Source organism: Eretmochelys imbricata, chromosome 4 (genome assembly GCF_965152235.1).
Source record: "Eretmochelys imbricata isolate rEreImb1 chromosome 4, rEreImb1.hap1, whole genome shotgun sequence".
In the NCBI taxonomy this organism is placed as follows: domain Eukaryota; kingdom Metazoa; phylum Chordata; order Testudines; family Cheloniidae; genus Eretmochelys; species Eretmochelys imbricata.
Window position 1 is genome coordinate 68,962,058 of NC_135575.1, and position 22,917 is coordinate 68,984,974.

General features: G+C 43.2%; 1 protein-coding gene and 1 non-coding gene across 2 annotated transcripts; one reads left to right on the plus strand and one right to left on the minus strand.

Annotated features, from left to right (window-relative positions):
• The first annotated feature begins 10,148 nt into the window (after positions 1-10,148).
• NPY5R (neuropeptide Y receptor Y5) lies at positions 10,149-18,727 on the plus strand. The gene is made up of 2 exons (XM_077814499.1): positions 10,149-10,262; positions 17,378-18,727. Exons 1-2 carry the CDS (start codon positions 10,248-10,250, stop codon positions 18,725-18,727), a joined length of 1,365 nt encoding a protein of 454 aa, XP_077670625.1. The 5' UTR covers positions 10,149-10,247.
• Positions 18,728-22,318: 3,591 nt separating this feature from the next.
• On the minus strand, positions 22,319-22,480 carry LOC144264459 (U1 spliceosomal RNA). The gene has a single exon (XR_013346060.1). It is a non-coding gene; the product is annotated as a U1 spliceosomal RNA (small nuclear RNA).
• Positions 22,481-22,917: the final 437 nt, after the last annotated feature.

The window sequence follows — 22,917 nt, forward strand, 5'->3', positions numbered from 1 at the left end:
CCGTACTCTTCACTCAGACAGACCTGAACGCGTTGCCAGAGTGAGGACTGCAGGACTGGGCCCCAGATAGTCAACAGGAAGATGACAAAAGTGAACGAGGCTCACGCATAAATTAAATCGCAAACTCAGCTCAGCTGGCTTTGTGTTCCATTTCTGCAACGGATTCTCTACAACCATTATTAGCAATACGTTCACATTTAAAATCGCTAATTAATGTAGCCAGGCTTTGGTGATTTATATCCACTAGCCAAAGTTTGACTACTTTGATTTTTTCCAGATAGCTTAATAGCAGACGTCCATCCACCTCAGTGTTATCGCTTAATAATATCTTTACCACATAGCTTCATCCAGTCTGTCTAATCTCCCCGGTCTATTTGAGGATTTGAAATGCCTCCTGTCACCGTGATATGTAAGGCCCCTAGCCAAACTGCTTTTGTTGTATTTTGTGTTTTAACAGAAAACTGTCTGTGCTGAAAGACAATAGCACTCCCAAGAACCAGAAGCCGTATTTAGAAGTATTTAGTGCCGGCAATGAGGACTTCATGAATTATCTACTCCCAGTAGTATGACTTTGCCGTGACCTGCTGAAAGACAGGACTGGTTTTGCTGTAAACATTAACTACATTTTCATGTCAACAGCAGAGGTCGTACAACTCCAAGCACGCTGGGACTTCAGTAGGTTTCCTCGGGTGGAGGTACAGGCTGGAGGAATGTGTTCTCTCCTCCCCGTTCTCCAATCAAGAAAGGCACTGGGATAATAAACTCAGCCACAGACTCAGACCTCGCCGCAGCGCCTTGTTCGGTGTCACTTTTCTTTTTGTGACGCTACAACGGCTCGAAAGGGAAAATGCCGATGCTCCTTATTCTCGATAGAGAAGCCACCAGAGTCTCCAGCCCCCAAATCGCCCCCTGGGATCGGATTAAAGGAAGCTGTGTTTGCTGTGCGATTGTGACTCCCTCCCTCCTCATCTCTCCAGCAGGGATTGCATGAAGATAGGCGGGGAGGGGTAGCAGATGAAGTTGACAGTGACCGCGCTTGTCTTTCCCTGACAGCTCATCAGCTGGAGAAGACACCGGTTTACCCTCTCTGTGCTCAGGCTCCCCCCGCCTTTAAAACAAAAGGATCCCCGGAGAGGCTAACCTGTGCTTCTAGGGGTGGGGATGGAGAAATTAAAGGCAGGCAGAAAAAGCACACAGCTCTGCAACGCAACCCAACCCTCCCCCTCCTCGGGATCACACAGACCTCTCTTGCTCTCTCCAAGGATTTGATCCGAAGTTTGATGCTAAGGGATAAAAAGCTGTCACAATGCAAGGCAAGGTGACGGGAAATACCCTGTAAAAACTATTCCAGCCGCTCACAGGGAAGCATACCATACTGTGAGCCCGGACCGACAGGTAACATACCCAAGAGAGACTCCGGACGGTCAGGAATACACCTCTGAATACACCCCTCTCAGCTACACCTGTTCTGTCACCCTGATGAGCCACACAAACATCCGCCTAAAAAGCAGGCGCGCACACCACAAATAAAAATAAAATAAAAACCGAGGAAACCACAAAAGGAACCCACCTTGTAACTGATCTTATCTCCCCCCGTTCCTTTATTTGGTCAGGGTTTGAGCAGAAGAGTGGATGGAGAACAAGGAGCCAGGCGATGTGGAAAACATCCACTGGTATTCCTCCAGCTCTTATCCTAAAGATGGGTGAGGAGAGCTGGAGACACCCCCTTAAAGCTGAACTCCACCTTATCCCAGTTATCACATGGTGTTGCTGTATTGAGCAGATCCTGAAGATCCCAGTGCAAGCACATCACCTTTAAATTATACATCTGGGGGTGGGTTGCCTAGTAATTCTGAAATAAATGCAATTAAGTATGGAAACAAAAGGGGAGGGGAAGTTGCACTGAGAAGAACTTGGGAGGGGAAGCAGTTTGAAATTGCTCTTACAGATTGAACATTGCAACATTTTGTTTGCAAGCCAGTGCCACCTTGTGGCCAAAGTTAAAATGATATTATATAATAGCTGGCTGGAGATGTGGCTGGTAACATGGATTGTGTCAGTTATAAAGTGTTCTGTTGTTGCTTTAAAGCAGCACAACTGGTCTCCACTTTGTTTTGCTCTTGAAAAGTGATTGAACTGATAAGGAGTCCCAAATGTAAACATGACCAATTTCTTTACATTTTGAAATACTAAGAAAGCTAAATGTTTTCTTTAAAGTAGAAACAAGTCAACTAACCAACCACCAAACCTCAAGGAACTATAACTAGTAGTCCTTAGATTCAGTGGATGTATGATTTCCTGCAGATCCATTTCACAGCTGTATGTAGTCCTGCTTTGCCCTAACTTAGCATTTCTCAGATTTTGGTCTGTTGGACCTTCCTGCATGCTGGAACATTGTGAGAACTCATCAGTGGGATGGTTGGGGAATTGGGAAGAGAAATACGCCATGAAAGGGTAGAACTATCTTCATAATATGATACACAGAAGGGAAAGTTGGAGAACCATTGCTCTAGACAGCTCCTGCAAGTATTGTAAAAACTCCAGGTTTGACCAGATATTTGAATACAGGATGCACATGGCTAGTTCTGCTCACCTTTCCCACTTCTCACACCATGAACTCAACAAGAAAGCAATGCTGCTTAAGGGTTGTAGTAGTAACGTGCAAGCCTCAGAACCTGGAAAGTTTTAGGACCCAGTGGAGAGTCTCAGAAAAGTCATACAATTAAACTTGTATTTAATAAAAAAAAAATCACTACAACTACCATGTAACTTGCAAACACTGGTGAGTTTCACTGAAGTCTGGAATGACTAGAAAGCTGAGATCCAGGGTTTTCCAGTGATTTAAATTTATTTTCAAAACATAAGTCATTGCAGATGTAGCTGCATTAGGATGGCACTCTGTAATTTTTGTGTGACTTGCCTTGTCGAAAAATGTCGAGTAATGATTATTATTATGTTATCATCATTACAGTAGTAATTTCACTACATTAATTAATACAATATTACCAGTAAATGGGAGGCCTGGCTTAGTGCAAGAAGAAATCTGGGACTGGTACTGAGGCTTGTGGCTAAGCTGCACCTACAGCTATAACTGCCAGGAGCCCCCATGTCTCTCAACTGAGCAGAGTAGGGCTAAGCCAGTATTTAGACTGGGAAGCCCAGCTGTTGAAGGGGACATTAGTGCTGGCATTCCCTAGATAGTGCTTTTCTCTCTGAGAAATGGCCCCTTCAGGATCTGTAAACTGAGGGTCTGACTGCTCACCTGGTCATTGAAGAGCCTGTGACACTATTCATAAGAATGGTCAGTGCCAATTTTACAGATTTTTTTAAAAGGAGTGAGAGAGTTGCCAGCCTGAAATGGAAGGGACCAGTTTCTTCTATCTTCCCCTTGTTCCTCCTGCACCAGAAGGCTCCCACGGCTTAACTGCTTCCCTGCAAGGCTCATGCCCATCCTCCCCCACCTTATGGTTATTTTAAAAAATAAATGTAAGCTTTATTGTGTCTTGCACAACCCCAGCACTTTGACTACCAACAGGTGCCAGAGGCATGGGATGAGCCTATTTACACATTCCTAGTTCTGAGTAGTGGTGTTACAGAAATTATATTTGTCTTATCTAAAAGAAATCCCAGCAGTTTCAATTGTATGAGAGACTCTTTGCTTCTTGTTTTCCAATCTTATACTGTATATTGGTACTGTCAGCTGCAATGTTTCACCTCCGAGGTAGCTGCATTTCAGTGGTACAGGAAGTAATCAGTAATACTTTATTTCTATTGAACCTTCCATCCAAGGATCTCAGTGTACTTTATAAACGTGGATGAACCAATCCTCACACCATCTCTTTTGTAGTTGGTGACTATTAGTGTCTTTATTTTATACATGAGAAAACTGAAGCCAACAGAGATTAAAGATTGGCTCCTGCAATGACTGAGTGCTGTGAACTCACAATGAAGTCAATGCAATGGCAGTTCCTGATCCCACCACCATGCTAGTGGGTGCAAGTTTACAAGGCCCTTAAAGGGTTGCCCACTATCACACAGCAAGTTTACAACAGAATTGGCAACAGAACTCAGAATCCTTGAGTCCCAGTCCTGAGTTTTAACTACAAGGCCATCCTTCATCCCATTCCCATATCTACCAAATCATGGTGTGTCCAGGTTTAATTAAATAAGATTTGTGCAGTACTTTGGAAGTCCCAAAATATCATTCACTGGAGTACAATCCCAAAGGCCTATAGTACCAAAACTGGTGTTACTGCTTCCCATGTGTTAAGAACCATTGAGTTAGAGCTGTAGTTCTTAACTTTTGTGCCCTACGATATCTTTCAAAGGCAGCTTGTATTGCTAGAACTCTTGTCCTACCTCACTTCACAAACCCCACCCCCAAGCTTACTCTTTTGTCATCTCCACATGCTATTTTATTAATTAAATTTAGACTGTAAACTCTACCGGACAGGGACTATTGCTTTCCTCGTTGAAACACCTATTAAACATTTGGGGCATTAAAAAACCCAAAAACCATAATAATCAGGACTCACTTTATAAAGCAGAGATGTTTTCTTTTCAAACTCATAATATGTGCTGTAAAGTAAATGTTCCATAATATATAGACATAGTATACTTTCCTTATGAAATTAACTCAGACTTTAAAAGTCCTCTTATCCATTCTAACTACATTTCTATAGTGTCAGCACTAATAGCTCTTTCCAGCTCAAACTCCCTGGTTCACAAAGAGGTCAAATAATTCCCCAATAACTCTTTCTTATTGCTAGCCATTGGAAGGACACAAGAATACTGAAAAAACTAAATAACCGAGCAATAGTTCAGTAAAATAATATATTCAGACTTCTCTGGGGAGAACATTATCTCCATACACCAAAGGCACCATGAGCTGCAAACATATTATTGTTTATTTTGTAGTAATGGACTTTTTGCAACAAAACACACAGTATGCAAACACCCTACCTAGAAAAACGGTACTGTACAGATAAAATGTAACAACCTTTCATAAAATAATAATTGAACATTGAGGGAGGAGCAACATCTGTTATAGAGCCATTAGGAAAGCAATATTACGAGCTTGCCTGTTGACCAATCCATAAATTATAATCTATTTGTAAATCTCAAAATATTGTAAAGGCTATATTAAAGAAAAAAACATCAAAATTAAGGTGGTGACACCATCTGACATTTATTTTGTTGAGCTCAGATAGTGCAGCACAAATGTTACACAAACCATCTTTTAGTGCAATATTCAAATTCAATAGGGTGAGTAAAGGGACTCCTGAAGAGTTTTGTGTGATCCCTTTCTATGTACAAAAAAACTGTCTTTGAGGTTGCAATTGTTCTGAATAGAAATGTGACTCTTTGTAAGGATTTTTTAAAGTTTAAGTTTAGTGTTTTCATTTTGCAATAATGAGCATACACTTCTACTTTCACACCTTTGCAAGGTTTTTGTTGCACAACTGTACATTGTTCACATGTAAAGAATCACCTGTACTATTGAACCTGCTCCTGTTACCATTAGAGTGAATCAGGGCTTTGCCGCAGGTTTCACTGGCAGCAGCAGTAAACTCTCTGCTTGAATGACTAAATTATATGCACTCTGTTATAGGACTAAATACTACCCTCTGTTGTCCTGGAGCCCTATTCTCCCCCCACAAGTGACGGAATGATTTAGTTGGGGATGGGTCCTGCTTTGAGCAGGGGGTTGGACTAGATGACTTCCTGAGGTCCCTTCCAACTCTGAGATTCTATGATTCTATGACCAGGATCTAGAGGTTAGAACTGGATGCCAGCCCGGTGGTTAAAACTGTTGCCCAGCCTACTGAGCAGAGCCAGAAATAGGAACCAGGAGTCAGTGCCAAGGGTCAGAGCTGGAGCCAGGAGACAAGCCAAGGGTCAGAGCAGGGCTGTAGCAAGCTGGAATGAGACAGAAATAAGGCTGGGGACAAGGCAGACACAAGGGGGATCACAGCTGCAGGAATAAGCATTGAGCAGCCAGAAATACCTTCTCATGCTTTATGATGATGCAGACTCATTTAGACTCATCCTTACAAGATCCCACATTTGAGGAAGAAGACTGTGCTGCTAAAAAACAACCACCTGGTTTAACAGGGAAGTGAAGGCACCTGTCAAAAACAAAATAATAAAAATATGTAACAAATGGAATAAAGGGTAAGTTGATAGTCATGAATATGAAGCAGAAGTTGGGAACTATAGCAAATTGCTAAGAGAAGCCAAGGAACACAAGGAGAACTCTGTGGCCAGCAGAGTTAAGGACAACAAGGAGTTTTTAAAAATTAATGGTAACAAAATGAATCCTGACAATGGTGTTGGTCCATTGCTTGATTGATATGATAGAATGGTCAATAATAATGCAGAAAAGGCAGAGGTGTTCAGACATATTTCTGTTCTGTATTTGAGGGGAAAACAGATGATGCAGTTTCATCATATGATCTCATCTTTCCATTCCACTAGTATCTTTGGAGGATGGTAAACAGAAGGTACTAAAGTGGTCTCTGCCATGTGTTATGCCAGTTCACGGTGACACATCCTGACACTGCACAGATGTCACAACTGTAGATCACAAAGCCACCTTCCCACTGCTGTCCAGGCTCATCCCTAATTGTTTTATACAAGGAAGGAATTTGGCTTACACTGTCTTTTTGGAAAGGTAAGAGAACAGAAATGGAGGCACAAATAACCTGTAGGATTTTTTTAATACATGCATTTTGGAGAGAAGGAGAGGAGAGAGAAGAAGGGAGGAGATGGGATGGACAGTTGAATTGCTCTGTGGAAAGCAGTATTTTCAAACAACAGAGATACTGTATATAACTTCCTTATATAGCATATCAAATCATAAAGTTGTCATTGTTTTTTAATTCATTCCAAATTTTCAAAATGTCATGCTGATGGATCACTGCTACACTGGTAGCAGACTTGTAATGACATTAAGATCTGACTCAGAGTGACTGTATGCCAGAGAATTCTGACAATTACTAAGTTAAGGCCTGTTTGTCACAGACACTAAGCACTTGCAGATCTCATTGACTTGAGCTGGAGCTTTGAGTATTCAGCGCCTCTAAAAGTTAGGCCCTAAAATCTTACTATACTCCCAGAGTGAAGTAGACATTTCAGAGTCTGATGAGAAACTTGTACTAAAATAACAGCCTCAGAGCAATGTGTGAAGTGAAAGGGGGTGGTTTAGGGCATCCCTAATCATATGCCATTGGTTGTGGGATTGGATTTCACTTCTGGGATTCCACTCCACTCCACTTGCACAGAGACTGATTACTCAGGCTTTTTGCATGTAGAATTGATTTTGCTCTGTATGAATAATCTGGAGGAAAACAGAAGAATATGGAACAAATCCTGCTCACTTGAATATTATCCTGAAGAGACTACTCAAATGAATCGGATGAGCAGGATTTGGCCCTGTATTGGCATTTTAAGTTTCATTATGGTCTGAGATTTTAAAATGTATATGATCATTGTGTTTTTATATGGTAAAGCTTTTCAAACTGTAGTTATACCGAAGGGTTGTGTTCAGCACAGTATTAAATATTGATAGTGTAGTGATTGTATGAGAATGGAGAAGCCAGTATTATATTTGGAGAAATAGCTGACATTGTATTACATTAGATTTGTAGAAATAGCTGTTGTGAAGGCTAGGACTATAACAGGGTTTAAAAGAGAACTGGATAAATTCATAGAGGTTAAGTACATTAATGGCTATTAGCCAGGGTGGGCAAGGAATGGTGTCCCTAGGCTCAGAGGGTGGAGACGGATGGCAGGAGAGAGATCACTAGATCACTACATGTTAGGTTCACTCCCTCTGGGGCACCTGACATTGGCCACTGTCAGCAGACAGGATACTGGGCTGGATGGACCTTTGGTCTGACCCAGTATGGCCATTCTTACGTTCTTATGTTCTTATGACATACAGACTTCAACATGAGAAACTGATCTATTGAGAGAAGGAAGGAATTAGGACAGTGGGGATATTCCCTGTTCTTTCCAAAAGGTGCTATTGGATCTTTAATTTTCACCTGGACTGCCAATAAAAGGGGCCTCACTGTAGGGCCAGATTCTACCACTCTTACTGAAGCTAGTTGTACCTCACTTACTCCTCCCATTATTGTTCCATTGGGATCAGTGAGACTTCTTGTAGAGTACTTGAAGTACTCCATATGACTAGTAGAATTTGGCCTCTTAATGTCTCATCCCATGACAGACCCTACACTTCAAAAGGAAATGTTACAATTTTAAAAATAATAGTCACTTAAACATGCCCTGTGTACATATCATGGACTAGGTCCTTGGTCAGCCAGAACTCTCCTTTTGAGGGGAATACAGTCTTACCTTCTCAAGGATTGCATTATTTATTTCTATAATAAGCCAATGTTGTTATGCAGAGTCCACCAACTCCCATACTCTTCTAGAAGGATTGAAAACTGTGAAAATAAAATGATTAAAAGTATCTTCAAATTAGTATTAAAATTCTGAACTGTCCAAACCAAGAAAATGCAGGCTGAAACTGTACCAATCATCCTGCCGTGATTACCTTGTTACCGGTGAGTTTCCAGATTGCTTATCTCCTACAACATACAGTACATTCTATTTTAGCAAAATAAGTGAACTATGGTCTGAGTTGAGAATGACCTACTGAATCTACTCTTAAATATTAGTTGGTGTATGATTTGTTTACAGTTTCAGCAGCTTTCCATCAGAACCACCATATGAAGTTTTGCCATGGGGTAATCCTGAAACTTACAGGATACAAATATTGCATGAAATAGTTTGTCAGGATTCCCTAATAAACTGAATTAGGCCTGATCCTGTTCCGACAAGGGGGGATGGCAAAAACTCCATAGGAACTAGATCCAGCCTTTTTATTATTTTTAGGCAATGATGTTCTTATTTGGAAGATATTTATGCAATCCTCTCCCTTTTATTGTGGTATTCTCCATGTCACAATATTTCAACTTCGGACCTATTTACTAATTAGTGTACAGCACAGATTTTCCATTTGTATACCTCCTATTATATCATGTTTTTAAATAGCTGCATGCATCCATTCCCTCTCTCGGCTATGCATGCAAATGTGACGATAATACCTAAGAGGGCGGCTCAAAATGTTTTGTTGGCATCTGACCTATTTCAGATTCGCTTAGTCTCTCTCATGATTATAGAGCTCCTGCTGAAATACACCTCCAGTAGGTGTGATCTGTGTGTAAACTGGAATGCCAAATTGCGGAGTACATAAAGATCAGTAAAATAGGAAGACGTTACAAATATCACTCTGCCAATTATAGGAAGAAGGCAAACAGCCCTGATCACTCCCTGGGAAGCACCGCCAGGTAATACAAAGTTCAAGCACTTTCCATAAGGAGCAGAGCTGGAGCTGGTTAGTACGTGCACAATTGCATACAAAACCTGAGTTATCTGAAACATTGAAAAGGCAGATGTCCAGTTTAACCTCATGGGATTGATTTCTCATTTTGATTTTTGCCCGTCCGAATTAAAAGGGAGTTTGCATGATTACTAATACCTACGAAATCCGACCGAAATTAAATAACTTGTTACCTTTAAAAATATTGTGCCACGTTTTAAGCCCTCTGCAATGCGGGTCAAAGCCTCTGCCCCTTCCCACACCCTCACACACAGAGGACCGTGAAAACGGGCAGGATAGCCAATGTTTCAAGAATGCTTCGCCGCCCCTCTCAGTCCCTGGTGGTTCACCTGGAGATGGAGTCAGGGGGTCTAGTAGCACTGCTTTCTTTTCTCTCCATCCTAATCCTCCCATCACCCATTCTTCCCCCCAGCGCCCACGCTTCTGTCAGACAAAGACACCGTCTTCAGCGCAGAAACCCTCCTCGAGGCGGTGTTTGGTGCGTGTAAAACGCTTCGTTGCTCTTTGCTCGTTCTCCAGCATTCCAGCAGCGATAAACTGCCCGCTAGGAAAGCAGCTCTGACGACTTTGGGATAGTATGGTTCATGGATATGAATTATTCTCCATGAAAAACATGGATAAGTCATTGGCTCCTATAGGACGCGTCGATCAGAAATGTGAGGCTACATGAACATTACTGGTGTGTGTGTGGAGGGGGAGTTAAATGAACTGGCTGGGTTTGCTGAGGGGCATCGAGAGTAAACGGCTGGGAGCGAAGGGGCTCGGGGAGGATGCATACGCTGCCTTGTATTTAGGACCGTTTGTCGGGACTAAAGGGATACCGAATGGTCCCAGCATGACTCGACCACCGGTAGGTTGTGAGCTCAAGTATGCAGGTGTAAGTGATGCGGAGTGACTCCACCGAGCTCAGCGGAGTTACTCCGGACTCAGACAAGATACTGCTGGGCTCTCTGCTGGGTTTGGCTTCTTAAAGCCAGCAAGGCCCCCCCGGCCACCTTAAGAGGAAATCACTGGGGAGGGGGCCGGGGAAGGCGAGAGCGCGAGGGGGGCTGAAGTTGGCGCGGTGCGTGGCTGGCGCTGGGGAGGCGGCAGCGCTCTGTCCCCACCAGCCTCGCCTCGGGGTCGCCGCCCGCCAGCAGCGTGCAGGGGGGGACCTGGGCCAGGGTCGCTCCAGTCTGCCCGGCGTGCCCAGCCCGCCTCTTCTCCGTGCCCTAGGCAGCCCTGAGGCAGGAGCCTCCCTTCCCCCCGGCAGCGCGGGCCACTGGCGCCCCGGAGCAGGCTCCCCCGCCGCGACCGCCCCCTGCTGCCAGGCGCCGGGAGAGACCCTCGCCCTCGCCGCGGGCGCTGCAGGCAGAGGCTCCGGCGGCCGCTCCCCGCGGCAGGTACAGTACGAAGCCCTCGCCCCGCAGCGGCTGAGCGGGGCGCGGTCAGGGAGCCGGCGGAGAAGCCGCCACGCGCGCCGGCTGGACAGCGGCTGCAGGAGGTGCAGGGTCAGGGCCCCGATCCCCCTGACGGTCCCATTGGGTGCGATGGGAGGCGGATCTGGCCCAGCAGCTGCGCTAGGGAAGTGCCCTGGGGAAGAGGCTGCAGGGGGAGCGCTTGCTTTTTAGCCGCAGGTTGGCGCTAACCAAGCCGGTGTCAGCGCCCTGATGGCTGCTCGGAGCACCTCTGCGAGACGCGCGTCTGCCGCCGGGCACTGCCCGACCTGGGCTGCTCCAAAGGCAGCCAGGCGGGGCCAGCTCCACACTGAATGAACCCATGTGCAGTTTAGGAGTCAGGCTGCTAGACGGAAATCTCTGTTCCTTATTTATAATCGCTTTCATGGAATACAGTGCAAATGCTTTTTAGAGCAGAGAGTATCCAGTTAAGGACTTCCCCAAAGTGTGGCTAGGTAGTGATTCAATATCCCTTGAAATGGAAGTAAATATTATCAAACACCTCCCACGCTGTTGAATTATACTTAATGCAATGCCCTTGAAACATAAATATTCTGGCATTCATGTTTTACATTCTGATGAATAATTTACCTTTGACTTGCTTATAGAATATGAGAAATGCCCACTGGAATGAGCACGTGTTTGCCGTCACTAACTTCTCTGATTCTTTGAAATGAATCCTTTTATTTTTAACCAGTGATACTTTGGCAATACTCCACTGGTGATCCTTTGGAATCTATGCTTAATAAAATTAGGATTTTGTCTAAGTAACTAATAATATACTTCAGTTGATCGCTGGAGGACAAATATAATATATTGTATTAGTTGACATAGTCCAAAATGCCTCCCTCTAGAAAAATAAAGAAAAGCATGTTACATATCTAAAGTTATAAGGTCTCCAGTGTTTTTTTGGTTGTTTATCTAGACGTTTGTTACAGTTACTCTATGTGCTCAGTTGCATATACTTTAATAATATGTTAGGCTTGCTTTACTGATCAGCGAGGTCATTACGTCACACTCCTTCGAGTTGGGAGGTGTAATCCTATTTTAATGAATTGATGATTTGCCTACTGTGGGAAGCCATATTGTTGTTTTTCCCGGAAGAATTTTGCAATATTTATTTTCTTTTATCAACAATGGCCACTTTAAGAGAGAGAAGTTAACTTTCATCATTAACATACGGTGAAGCACTTGTCTGGAGTTTTGAAGTGCTCTTACTCTTTTTTTCAGAGCTCAGAGGTTCTTAAACTGAAGTTTCCTGTTGCATGTGCTCACTATAAAAGAATTGGAAGAGTTGCAATGGTAGCTCTACCTCTTTAATCTGTCTTTTGTCAATGCACAGCCCTAACTCTCCTTTGTTGTATTTAGGCATTATGACACAGTCTGTAATGACATGACATTTTTTATCCAATATAACATATTTCAGTGTTTTCTAGGAGCTTAGATAACCAATGATTATGGATTATTATAATACCTATATGCAACAGGGCAGCATTAAAGTTAAGTGTTCAACTTTTGCATTTCCTAGCTTCTGGGTGCTTAACTATACAGGGTTAACGTTGTGTTTGCAGTGTTGGTCCCAGGATATTAGAGAGACAAGGTGGGTGAGGTAATATCTTTTACTAGACCAATTTCTGTTGATGAAAGAGACAAGCTTGCAAGCTTACACAGAGTTCTTCCATCCTCCAAAAGTAAGATTTATGGATTTTTTGCTTTTTGCATTTTAAACCAGTCACAGGCCTTAAAGTGGAATAATAAACATAATCCACTTCAGACATGTTAAACTGACATAAGGTTAGATCACCTTATATCTTAAACTGAGCTGAGACTGGACAGTGGTTTAAGCTTCTAGTGCCATTTTAAGGCTTTAGATTAGTTTAAATGATTTTAAAAAACCAACCCTCCACCCCCCATAAAAATCTTCCTAAAAACATAACTGGGGGGAGAAACAATTTGATTAAAGTGCTTATCAAAGGAAGATGAATATTTAGATATATCAGATGGACATAGGTGAACATGGTTCAGAAAGATATAATGAAGATCTTCCTAGTTCAGGATGCATTTTCCTACTTTAAAGTACATTTACATGCTGAATGGTGACTATAAAGCAAAGTTGATAGGAAACCAGTGAGACACAAGGAATATGGAACCCCAAGATACTGTCTTTACAGTCACTGTTCAGGTTAGAACCACACTTTAAATATGACGAAGGGAAACATTTTCAAAAGCACATTAGTGACTTAGGAGCCTAAGTCCCATTTTAAAAAGTGACTGGCACTCACGAACCTAAGTCTTACTGAAAGTCTCACACTGGATGTCATTGACAAGAATAGGACCAGAGAGGGTAAACAAATCCTAGTAGTAGAAGTTGCTGCTAATACCAAGCAGCAAGAGAGACGCCTCAGTAAGTGCAAAAGTCCAAATAATATCAGTGGCATGTTATTGTGTTATTGTGGGCTGAAAACCAGTAGTATGGTGGGGAAGCATTTTAGCTTCATACAGCTAATAGCACTCAAGCTGAAGACACACTATGCAAGTGTTGTGAGTCCGGGTAGAAACCCACAGAAACTGGAAACTGCCTTTTTACTGAATCATCTCTGTAACAACCCTCCAGCCCCCCGCATTTCTTGCATGACCAGCATGCCCCAGTGCAACAAAACAAACAGCTTCTGCAGCCCAAGCTTAGTAAAATACCCACCAGTTCCAGTATATGTACTGAATCACCATCTCTGGGAGAGGCAAGCAGCGCTGGTGCATTCAAGTTGACTCTGGCTAAATATTCACTACAAGCGCTACAGTGTCAAAGCTGAAGCATAGAAACTTACTACAGTGGCAGAAGAGTTTTTCTGTTCCTGTCATAAAACCACCCCCTCAACAGGTGATAGGTCGATGGAAGAATTCTTCTGTTGACCTAGCTGCATGTACAGTGGCGGTTAGGCTGACCTAACTACATCACACAGGTTGTGAAATTTTTCACAGCCCTGAGTGATATAGCTAGGTTGATCTAATTTTAAGGTATAGATTAGCTCTAATGTCTCCCTCTTTCTGTTATTCTACTCTCCCACAGCTGGTAGTGATACTTCTCTGTCTTCATCCTTAAGTAGGAGTACCACTGTGATGGGCTGCCCCCTTTAAGGTGCCACCTGATGTACTGGGATAACACTGAGCCCACGTGTTCTGCCATCCTGGGCCCCCTTTACCCTGTCTTGCTGAGCCAGGCTCTTAAACCTCCTCTAGCACACACACAGGCAGGGTCACACCCAGCTGCAGAAAAACACAGACACTGAGATCAGCTTAAGGCAGAGTTTCCCAAACTTTAACAGCCCGTGAACCCCTTTCACTAAATTGTGAAATCTCGTGAACCCCCTCCTAAAAATGAATATTTCAAGGGATTTAAGTTTAAATTTCCTCTGCACTCCGCACTCGCACTCTGCACTCCGTGGGGCTCCTGCTGCTGGACCCCGTTGACCACCCCAGTCTACTGAGCTCCACTGAGCTCGAGCTGCAGGTCCCACTGACCGCCGGGGCTCAGGCTACCAGCCCCAACTGCCCGACCCCGCCCTCCCTGGGGCTTGGGCTGCCAGCCCCATGCGGTGCGCTGGGCTTCGGGCTGCCGGCTCCTCCACTCACAGAGGCAGGGTTTGGGCTGCCAGCCCCAACTGCCCTGCCCCGCTCTTCCTGGCTCTGGCTGTCTGCCCTGCAACCGGGTCCCACCAGCTGCCTCCAATGCCCATGGTCCTCTGGCCGCCATTAGTGAAATTTTTCTGGCGATCCCCCTGTAACGTTCTGCAAACCTCAGGGGTTCGTGAACCCCAGTTTGGGAACCCCTGGCTTAAGGGACTTGCCCCAGCATTCAGGTGTCCACCTCCCTTGGAGTGCAGAGTCCAAAGGCATATTGTCTTGCACTGTATAGAAAAGTCTACACAGCTCAAGCTCATAAAAATTTGCTCTCTCCGTCAATGTGAAGAGAGATATGCACAGTTGTTTGCCCCCCACCCCAGATATGAATTGCACAAACTGGGTTATGTTATAAACAAGAAATAAGTTTATTGACTACAAATGACAGATTTTAAGTGATTATAAGGGATAGCAAACAGAACAAAGCAGATTACTAAGCAAATAAAACAAAACATGCAAACTAAGCTTGATTCACTAAAGAAACAGGTTACAAAATGTAATTTCTCACCCTAAATGTTGAATTAGCAGGATGCAGAGTTTCTGTATCTTAGAGTCCCAGTTATTTCTTCTTACAGACTGGACCCCTCTCTCAGTCTGGACTCACCCTTGCCTTTCCCTTCAGGTTAGTTCCTTTGTCCCTTCAGCAGTCCTTCTTCTTGAGCAAAGGAGGAGAGTCCAGATCAACTCCCTCTCCAGATGTGAAAAAGGATTTACGCAAGGCTGGAATCCTTTGTTTGATCCCCATCCCTCTACAGTGGAAAGGTACCAGCAGTGTCGAAAGGGGTATTTTTCATCAGGTGACATTATCACCTGACCTTGTAGTGTTAATGCAGCATCTTCAAAGTTCTATTATCCTTCTTAAATGGGTCATTCAGGAGGATTGCCTACTGTCTGGTGGGCATTCCCCCCAAGTACACACGCAGTTGTAATTGTTAGATAGTCAATATTCCTAACTTTAGATACAGAAGTGATACATGCATACAAATTGGATAATCACATTCAGTAAATCATAACCTTTCCAATGATATCTTACATGAGCCATCTTGCGTAAAGTATCTCTTAGTTATGCCATAGTCATATCATAACCATGTTTCTATGAAGAATATGGGGTGTAATGTCACAATCACATCACTTCAGTTTTGATCATGACCTCTCTCAGAAAGAAAAAAGGCAAAGTCAACCCACATTAGTGTTTATAACTAATCCAAATATGCAGACCTTTTGGGGCAAAACTAAATATATTTCCTCTGACACAACAGTACTTAGCTCAAATGAAGGATACACTGGGGTTGGCTCCATATTCTATCTATTTTGGAGATAGCTAGGTCCCCCCCCCCACCCCAAATGCATGAGATTTCGTTGTGGTCCACCTTTTCTATAAGAGTGCTGCCTTGTATTTATCAAAGGGCCTGAAGGGAAGATTCCAGACTTCTAAGGCAGTTTGATACCTGGGCCAGTACAATTTCAGTGCACACCTCGCTGCCTTTGACAGCCCACTACTGTAGCCACAGCAAAAAGCATCAGTGGACATTCCCACTGCTCTGTACAACAACCAATCATCTATGGGTGCTTGGGTAGATCTTGAACATTTACTGCAACGTATCTTGATACGAGCACACACTGGAATGGCATATTGTGCACATTACACTGATTAACTGGACAAAAGCAGGCTGTACACTTCATGTTTATGGGGCAGGACACCAGGGGAAGCACTAGGCCACCATAAGTGGTTCTTCTGGAAGTCACTAGTCATTGTAAAAGAACCCTTTAAACACAGCACACTTGATCTTAATGACAGCAAGCATCATTGAGTTGCTCATATACACTAGACTTCAATCTCTTATTTGCTAGAGCAGGCAAGGAAGGATCCAGAGGAGGTTTCTGGTGATGATGCTGTCCCTGTCAGTGCCTTGAGGACAAACCTGAAAACTGTGTACAACAGTCTATAACAGAACAAACTGCATTGTTGCAATGGTGCTGGAATTTCACTGATCCCATTATAGTAAAAGGGAGATTTGCTAGGATTTCTCTGACTGCTAGTATTAACCCAGAATTCTCTATTTCACCTCTACTGACAAAACTCTGTGTAACTTTAGTGGAAGTTTTGAATCAGTGGAATCTGCAGGACTTGGCCCTATCTTACGTTAACATATATTAAATACTATTTTCCAGATTAAATTGAGTATGGCAGTTATACAATTCAAAAATTGCCACACTGGGACCTGAATTCTGTGGAACAGTGAGCGGCCATAATAATGTGACACTTTCTGAAAGATTCTTTTTTCTGGTGAAATTCTCTATTATGAAAATAAGGAATATTGCTGGAACAAAACAGTATGCATTTTTAAGCACTCCAACGTAGTTTGTCTTCATGTAACAGAAATAGGTACCCTAATAATATAATATATGGATGGGTGCCATTATTGCACAGAGCCGGATTATGAACTCCTTATTCACAATGGTGAGCAGTTATTCAAATGACTTGTCCCATTGACTCTAAAGGGACTACTTTGATAAATAGCTGGTCACTCATGAGTAAAGGGTCCACAATCTGGCCAACAGCAAATAATTGTTAATTGCTTACTTCATCTGCACCACGCTTTAAATTGTAAGTGCAAAATATGAGAATCCAAGGGTTGGGGCCTAGGTAGGCTGCATAACACATGCTAAGAAGTGTGGCAATTAATTGGTGAGGGTTTATAATTATGCAGGATTTAGGGCAAAGTATAATGATATTACTGCACTTTTAAATGTAATGAAGCAATAAAGAAAATGGTTGTTTCTCTAAATTCTGATTAACACCAATGTCATCTTTTCTGCAGTTGCTAATTAAAATCTTTCTGATTCTGAGCAGGACTGTAATATGGAATTAGAACTCGAAGACTGTAACACAACACTCACTAAGGAGAACAGCTCTGCGACTATCAAGAGTTCTGATTTTTCTGCCTGGGAAGACTATAAGAGCAGCGTAGATGACTTACAGTACTTTCTGATTGGCCTGTACACATTTATAAGTCTTACTGGCTTCATGGGAAATCTACTTATACTGATGGCTCTAATAAAACGCAAGCAGAACACAATAATAAACATTCTCATTGGAAACCTAGCCTTTTCTGACATTTTAGTTGTGCTGTTTTGTTCACCTTTTACATTAACATCTGTCCTGCTCGATCAGTGGATGTTTGGAGCAATCATGTGCCATGTTATGCCCTTCCTCCAATGCGTGTCAGTTCTGGTTTCAACTTTAATGTTAATCTGTATTGCTGTTGTCAGATACCGCATGATAAAAAATCCCCTTTCTGGTAATTTAACAGCAAAACATGGCTATTTCTTAATAGCAACTATCTGGGCTCTTGGTTGTACAATTTGCTCCCCTCTGCCAGTTTTCCACAAAATTGTAGATCTCCATGAAACCCTTAATTTAGAGACACTGAACAGCAGGCATTTGTGTATTGAATCATGGCCATCTGATTCATATAGAATTGCCTTTACTATTTCCTTATTACTCATGCAGTATATATTGCCCTTGGTTTGTTTAACTGTAAGTCATACCAGCGTCTGCAGGAGTGTAAATTCCAGATTGTCAAACAAGGAAAACAAATTTGAAGAAAATGAGATGATAAACCTAACACTTCATCCACCCAAGAGTTGCAGATCTCAGGTGCAACTCTCCAGCAGTTCTAGATGGAGCTATACATTTGTCAGACAACACAGAAAAAGGTATAGTAAAAAGACTGCCAGTGTGATGCCAGCTATTTTACGGAGTCATCAGGATAATAATTCTGGAGAACTCCCAGAAACCTCTGGTACAGAAAGAAGCCAGCTCTCTTCATCCAGTAAGTTCATACCAGGGGTACCAATCTGCTTTGAGATGAAACCAGAAGAAAATTCAGAGATGCAAGACATGATTACAGTATCCCGATCCATCACTCGAATTAAGACAAGATCTCGGAGGGTTTTCTGCAGACTGACAGTACTGATCTTAGTTTTTGCTGTCAGTTGGATGCCTCTTCACCTTTTCCATGTTGTCACTGATTTTAATGCCAATCTTATTTCTAATAGGCATTTTAAATTAGTATATTGCATATGTCACTTACTGGGTATGATGTCCTGCTGCTTGAATCCCATCTTATATGGGTTCCTTAACAATGGCATAAAAGCTGATTTGATGTCTCTTATTCCATGCTACCAAATATCATGATTTTAAAAGCTCGACAATAAAATATAAAACAAACAATGTTATGTCTATAAGCATACTGAAGTATAAAATATCTTTTATTTAGTTTTAGGTGTGAATCAGTTGTGGTTAGCAATGATTAGCAGCTTTAGTTGTGAATGGTTAGTTCTAGGTCTGAATGGTTTGTACATGCCTCTTATGTACAGCAGAAAATACAAATACATTGTAATATTAGTCTTTTGTTTACCTATTGTATGGAGGAAATCATGTCTAGTGTACAAAACCATATTATCATTTTAATAGTTCAGTTAAATGTTTTAACTGTACCTTGCAAATATCTGAACTCTGAATTCACAATTCATGTAAGAAATGAGTCAAATCATCTCATATCAATTATCATGAGGCTATAATCAGCAAATTATTATTATTACTGCTAAATAATGTTTAAAATGAATCAGACTATTTTGACCACTTCTTAAAATAAAAATTTTTGTTGCTTGATGTGATTAGGACAAATTTATATTTTTCTTTGATCTCGACATGTCCAGTGCAGCCAATACCTATCTATCAAATTTGCCAGACATCAACAGATCTTTTGCTGCTTCTTTAAAGACTGTCTTCTTCACTTGGATGACTACATGGATAATCGCTGTATTCCAGATTGTTCTCATACTTCTGGATTTAATTAGCCTCATCTACCCCTTTTTTCTGGTAATTTACTGTGTCCTATCATTTCATATGATTTTCAACTTGACCTGAACATAGATAGAATGCCTCTGTCCTTATTTTCATGGCTTTCCTCCAAGAACAGTATGTTTTGATTCAGAATGAACTCTACTGATCCCTGGGAGAGCAAGTGACAACAGAAATAAGAAGAAATAGAAAGATAAACAGTTTTTTTTCTCATGAAAGCAAATGATGATCCCTTTTTCTTTACAGATAGTCTGTTGTTTTGGAGAACTGTGGTATCTTCCAGATACAAATATTGGTTGAGTCTGCATCCAAGCAGCAGACACTAGGGCCCTGGTTCAGCCAGATGGTGGAGTCAGTGGGACTACTCAAGTGCTTAAAGTGAAGAAAGTACTTAAGTATCTTGCTGACTTTAGATCAGAGGTGGGCAAACTATGTGGCCCGCGGGACCCTCCTGCCCGGCCCCTGAGCTTGTGGCCCAGGAGACTAGCCCCAGGCCGCTCCTCTGCTGTTCCCCCTCCCCCACAGCCTCAGCTCACTGAGCCGCCGGCGCCATGCTCTGGGCAGTGAGCTCCTGGGGCAACACAGCTGCGAGCCCGGCCTGACCCGGTGCGCTGAGCTGCGTGGTGCGTGGCTGGCTCCAGCTGGGCAGTGCAACTACCTGTCCTGGTGCAGCAGGGCTGCCAGCCACCAGTGCTTCAAGCAGCGTGGTAAGGGGGCAGGGAGCGGGGAGGGGGGTTGAATAGAGGGCAGAGGAGTTCAGGAGGGTGGTAAGGGAGTGGGGGTGTGGATGTGGGTGTGGTCGGGGCGGTCAGAGGGCGGGGAACAGGGGGGCTGAATGGGGGCAGTCAGGGGACAGGGAGAAGGGGTGGTTGGATGGGGCAGGGGTCCCGGGAGGGGGCAGTCAGGAATGAGAAGAGGGGTTGGATGAGGGAACAGTCAGGGGACAGGGGTTCTGGGGGCAGTCAGGGGACAGGGAGAAGGGGTGGTTGGATGGGGCAGGGATTCTGGGGGGGGCAGTCAGGAATGAGAAGAGGGATTGGATGGGGTGGCAGGGGGCAGTCAGGGGTACGGGTTCCGGGGGCAGTCAGGGGACAGGGAGTGGGGGGGGGGAATGGGTTCGGGGGGGGCATCAGGGAACAAGGGGGTTGGATGGGGAAGGAGTCCTGGGCGGGGGGGTGTATGAGGGGCCGAGAAGCAGGGGATAGGGGGTGGGGACCAGCACATGTCTGGCTATCTGGGGAGGCACAGCCTCCCCTAACCAGCCCTCCATACAATTTCCAAAACCTGATGCGGCCCTCAGGCCAAAAAGTTTGCCCACCCCTGCTCTAGAGGTAGATTTTAAGAGCCTACTGTGGCTCTTTGCTATCCCCAGTATCTCTGTGAACAAGTCAGTGCCTGCATCTGTTTTAAGTACAAATGCCCAGGTTCTGCCACCCCTTACACTGAGAAATACACTACTCCACAATTAACTTCATTGGAATGAATAAAACTACATGTGGAGTAAGGTATGACTCAAAGTGAGCAAGGGTGGCAGAATCTGGCTCAATGTCTTTCCTTTACTAAAAAGTACACTACGCTCCGCACTCCCCTATCTACTTTATTGCTTTTTACTTCTTCCCCCCCTCACCCCATTTTCCCTCTCCCTTTACCCTTCCCTCTCTCTTCATGTTTATTAAATAAAACTTCAGAACAAAACCAAAAATTACACTCACAGTTGGGACAAATCACAGACACAAAAATAAACTTCCTCACTCCAGACTCTTTGTCCTAAGAACTAAAATGTCACTTTGATCTCATAGGCTACCCCCATCCAATGACAATTGCCATTTTGCGGAACTTACCTGTTTTCTCCTCGGCTATTGCTCACAATTGAATGACTGCACAAACAGTGGTGAACTAAAGTATCAGTCAAGTCATTCTGTGCCTGCAAAAGGGCTCTGTCAAAGTAGTATAAAACTACGGCATTAGAAACTGTCAGAGGCTCAAAGAAAATACATGGCAAATGTCTGTCCCGTCCTTATTGATGTATGTACCAAATCTTCTGCTGTCTGAAAATCTTCTGCTGTCCAACACCCAATTGTCCATAAGTCTCCCTTACTCCAACAGGTGCTTTATCTTCCCATTTAAACTGCAAGTGTCTTTCCCTGAAAAAATCTGGCCCCCTCCCATGCTATATTTTTATAATATAAATAAACTAAATATATATCATTCCTTGCTTTTGGCTGCTTTAACTCAGCACAGGGGAACTGGCTTTGCACAGAGGCTGCAGCAATAGATGGTGGTACAAAGGTGAGCTTCAAGCCACTTTTGTACACATAACCTTAACCTGAGCTCCATCCAGGTCAGCTTCACCCTTGGAATTGCCCATTAATTCTTTTCCCTTTAGTCCACTTTCTCCTCCAGGTCACATTTTCAATCTGGTGGCATTTAAAGGGCATTCTTTGGTGAACAGGAAGAACAAAGCGAGATACTAAAACTAAACACAGACAATTTTACATATAATGGTTGGTATATTATTACAAGTATACTTTGGCACTGTATCATCATTGATGTGTTTTGTTAAGTTTGAAGCATACAGAAAAATCAAATAATATAAATAATCTTGCTGGAAGAGTGAAACATAACACTACTTTATTTCTTAGAATTCCGAATGATAACTCACAAGAACCCAAAAACAGAGAGAGAAAAATCAGGCTGCTCCCTAAAGATGTGTCTCCACTGCAGCTGGGAGATGGGATTACAGCATGTGTAGAGATACTCAAACTAGCTTTACTCTGGATATATCAAAGCTATCTTGACACTACCAGTGAAGCTGCAGCAGCATGGACAGCTGCACAAGCTAACTGCACTCATCCAGATCAAGTGGCTGCCACCCGTGCTGGCATGGCTTCAGTGCTATTGTTTTTTTGTTTTGTTTTTTTCCAGGGGAAAGTGCAAACACAGTTCCCCACTACCACAAATTATGCAGTCGAGTTTCCTGCATTTGGGGAAATCACAGGGGTCTGCACACCCGTAGTGCAAAGGATGAGCCTCACCCTGGGAAAACCACCTTCATGATCATGGTATCTGTGCTATTGTTAGTCGAGCTCGCTTTGATCAAAGCTAGCTTGGGAATGTCTACACATGCTGCAATCATACCTCCCCATTGCAGTGTAGACAGACCGAAAGCAGAGAGACAGAACTCACCCCACCTTGCTTTAAGCTGGCTCTTTCCAGAACTGACTCTGCTTGCATGCTTTGCTACAGAGCCCCTAGTCTGCTTATGGGACCTGGAACCCCCTTTGTGCACACACGCACACACACATACACACTCTGTTAAAGTGCTAGCTTGCAATTTTGATACAGTCCTGAATACATGTTTAATACTCAAAAGTAGGGCTGTCAATGAATCACAGTTAACTCAAGCGATTAATGCAAAACAAATGAACTAGACTAAAAAAATTAGTCATGATTAATTGCAGTTTTAATCACACTGTTAAACTAATAGAATACCAATTTAAATCTATTATATATATTTATGG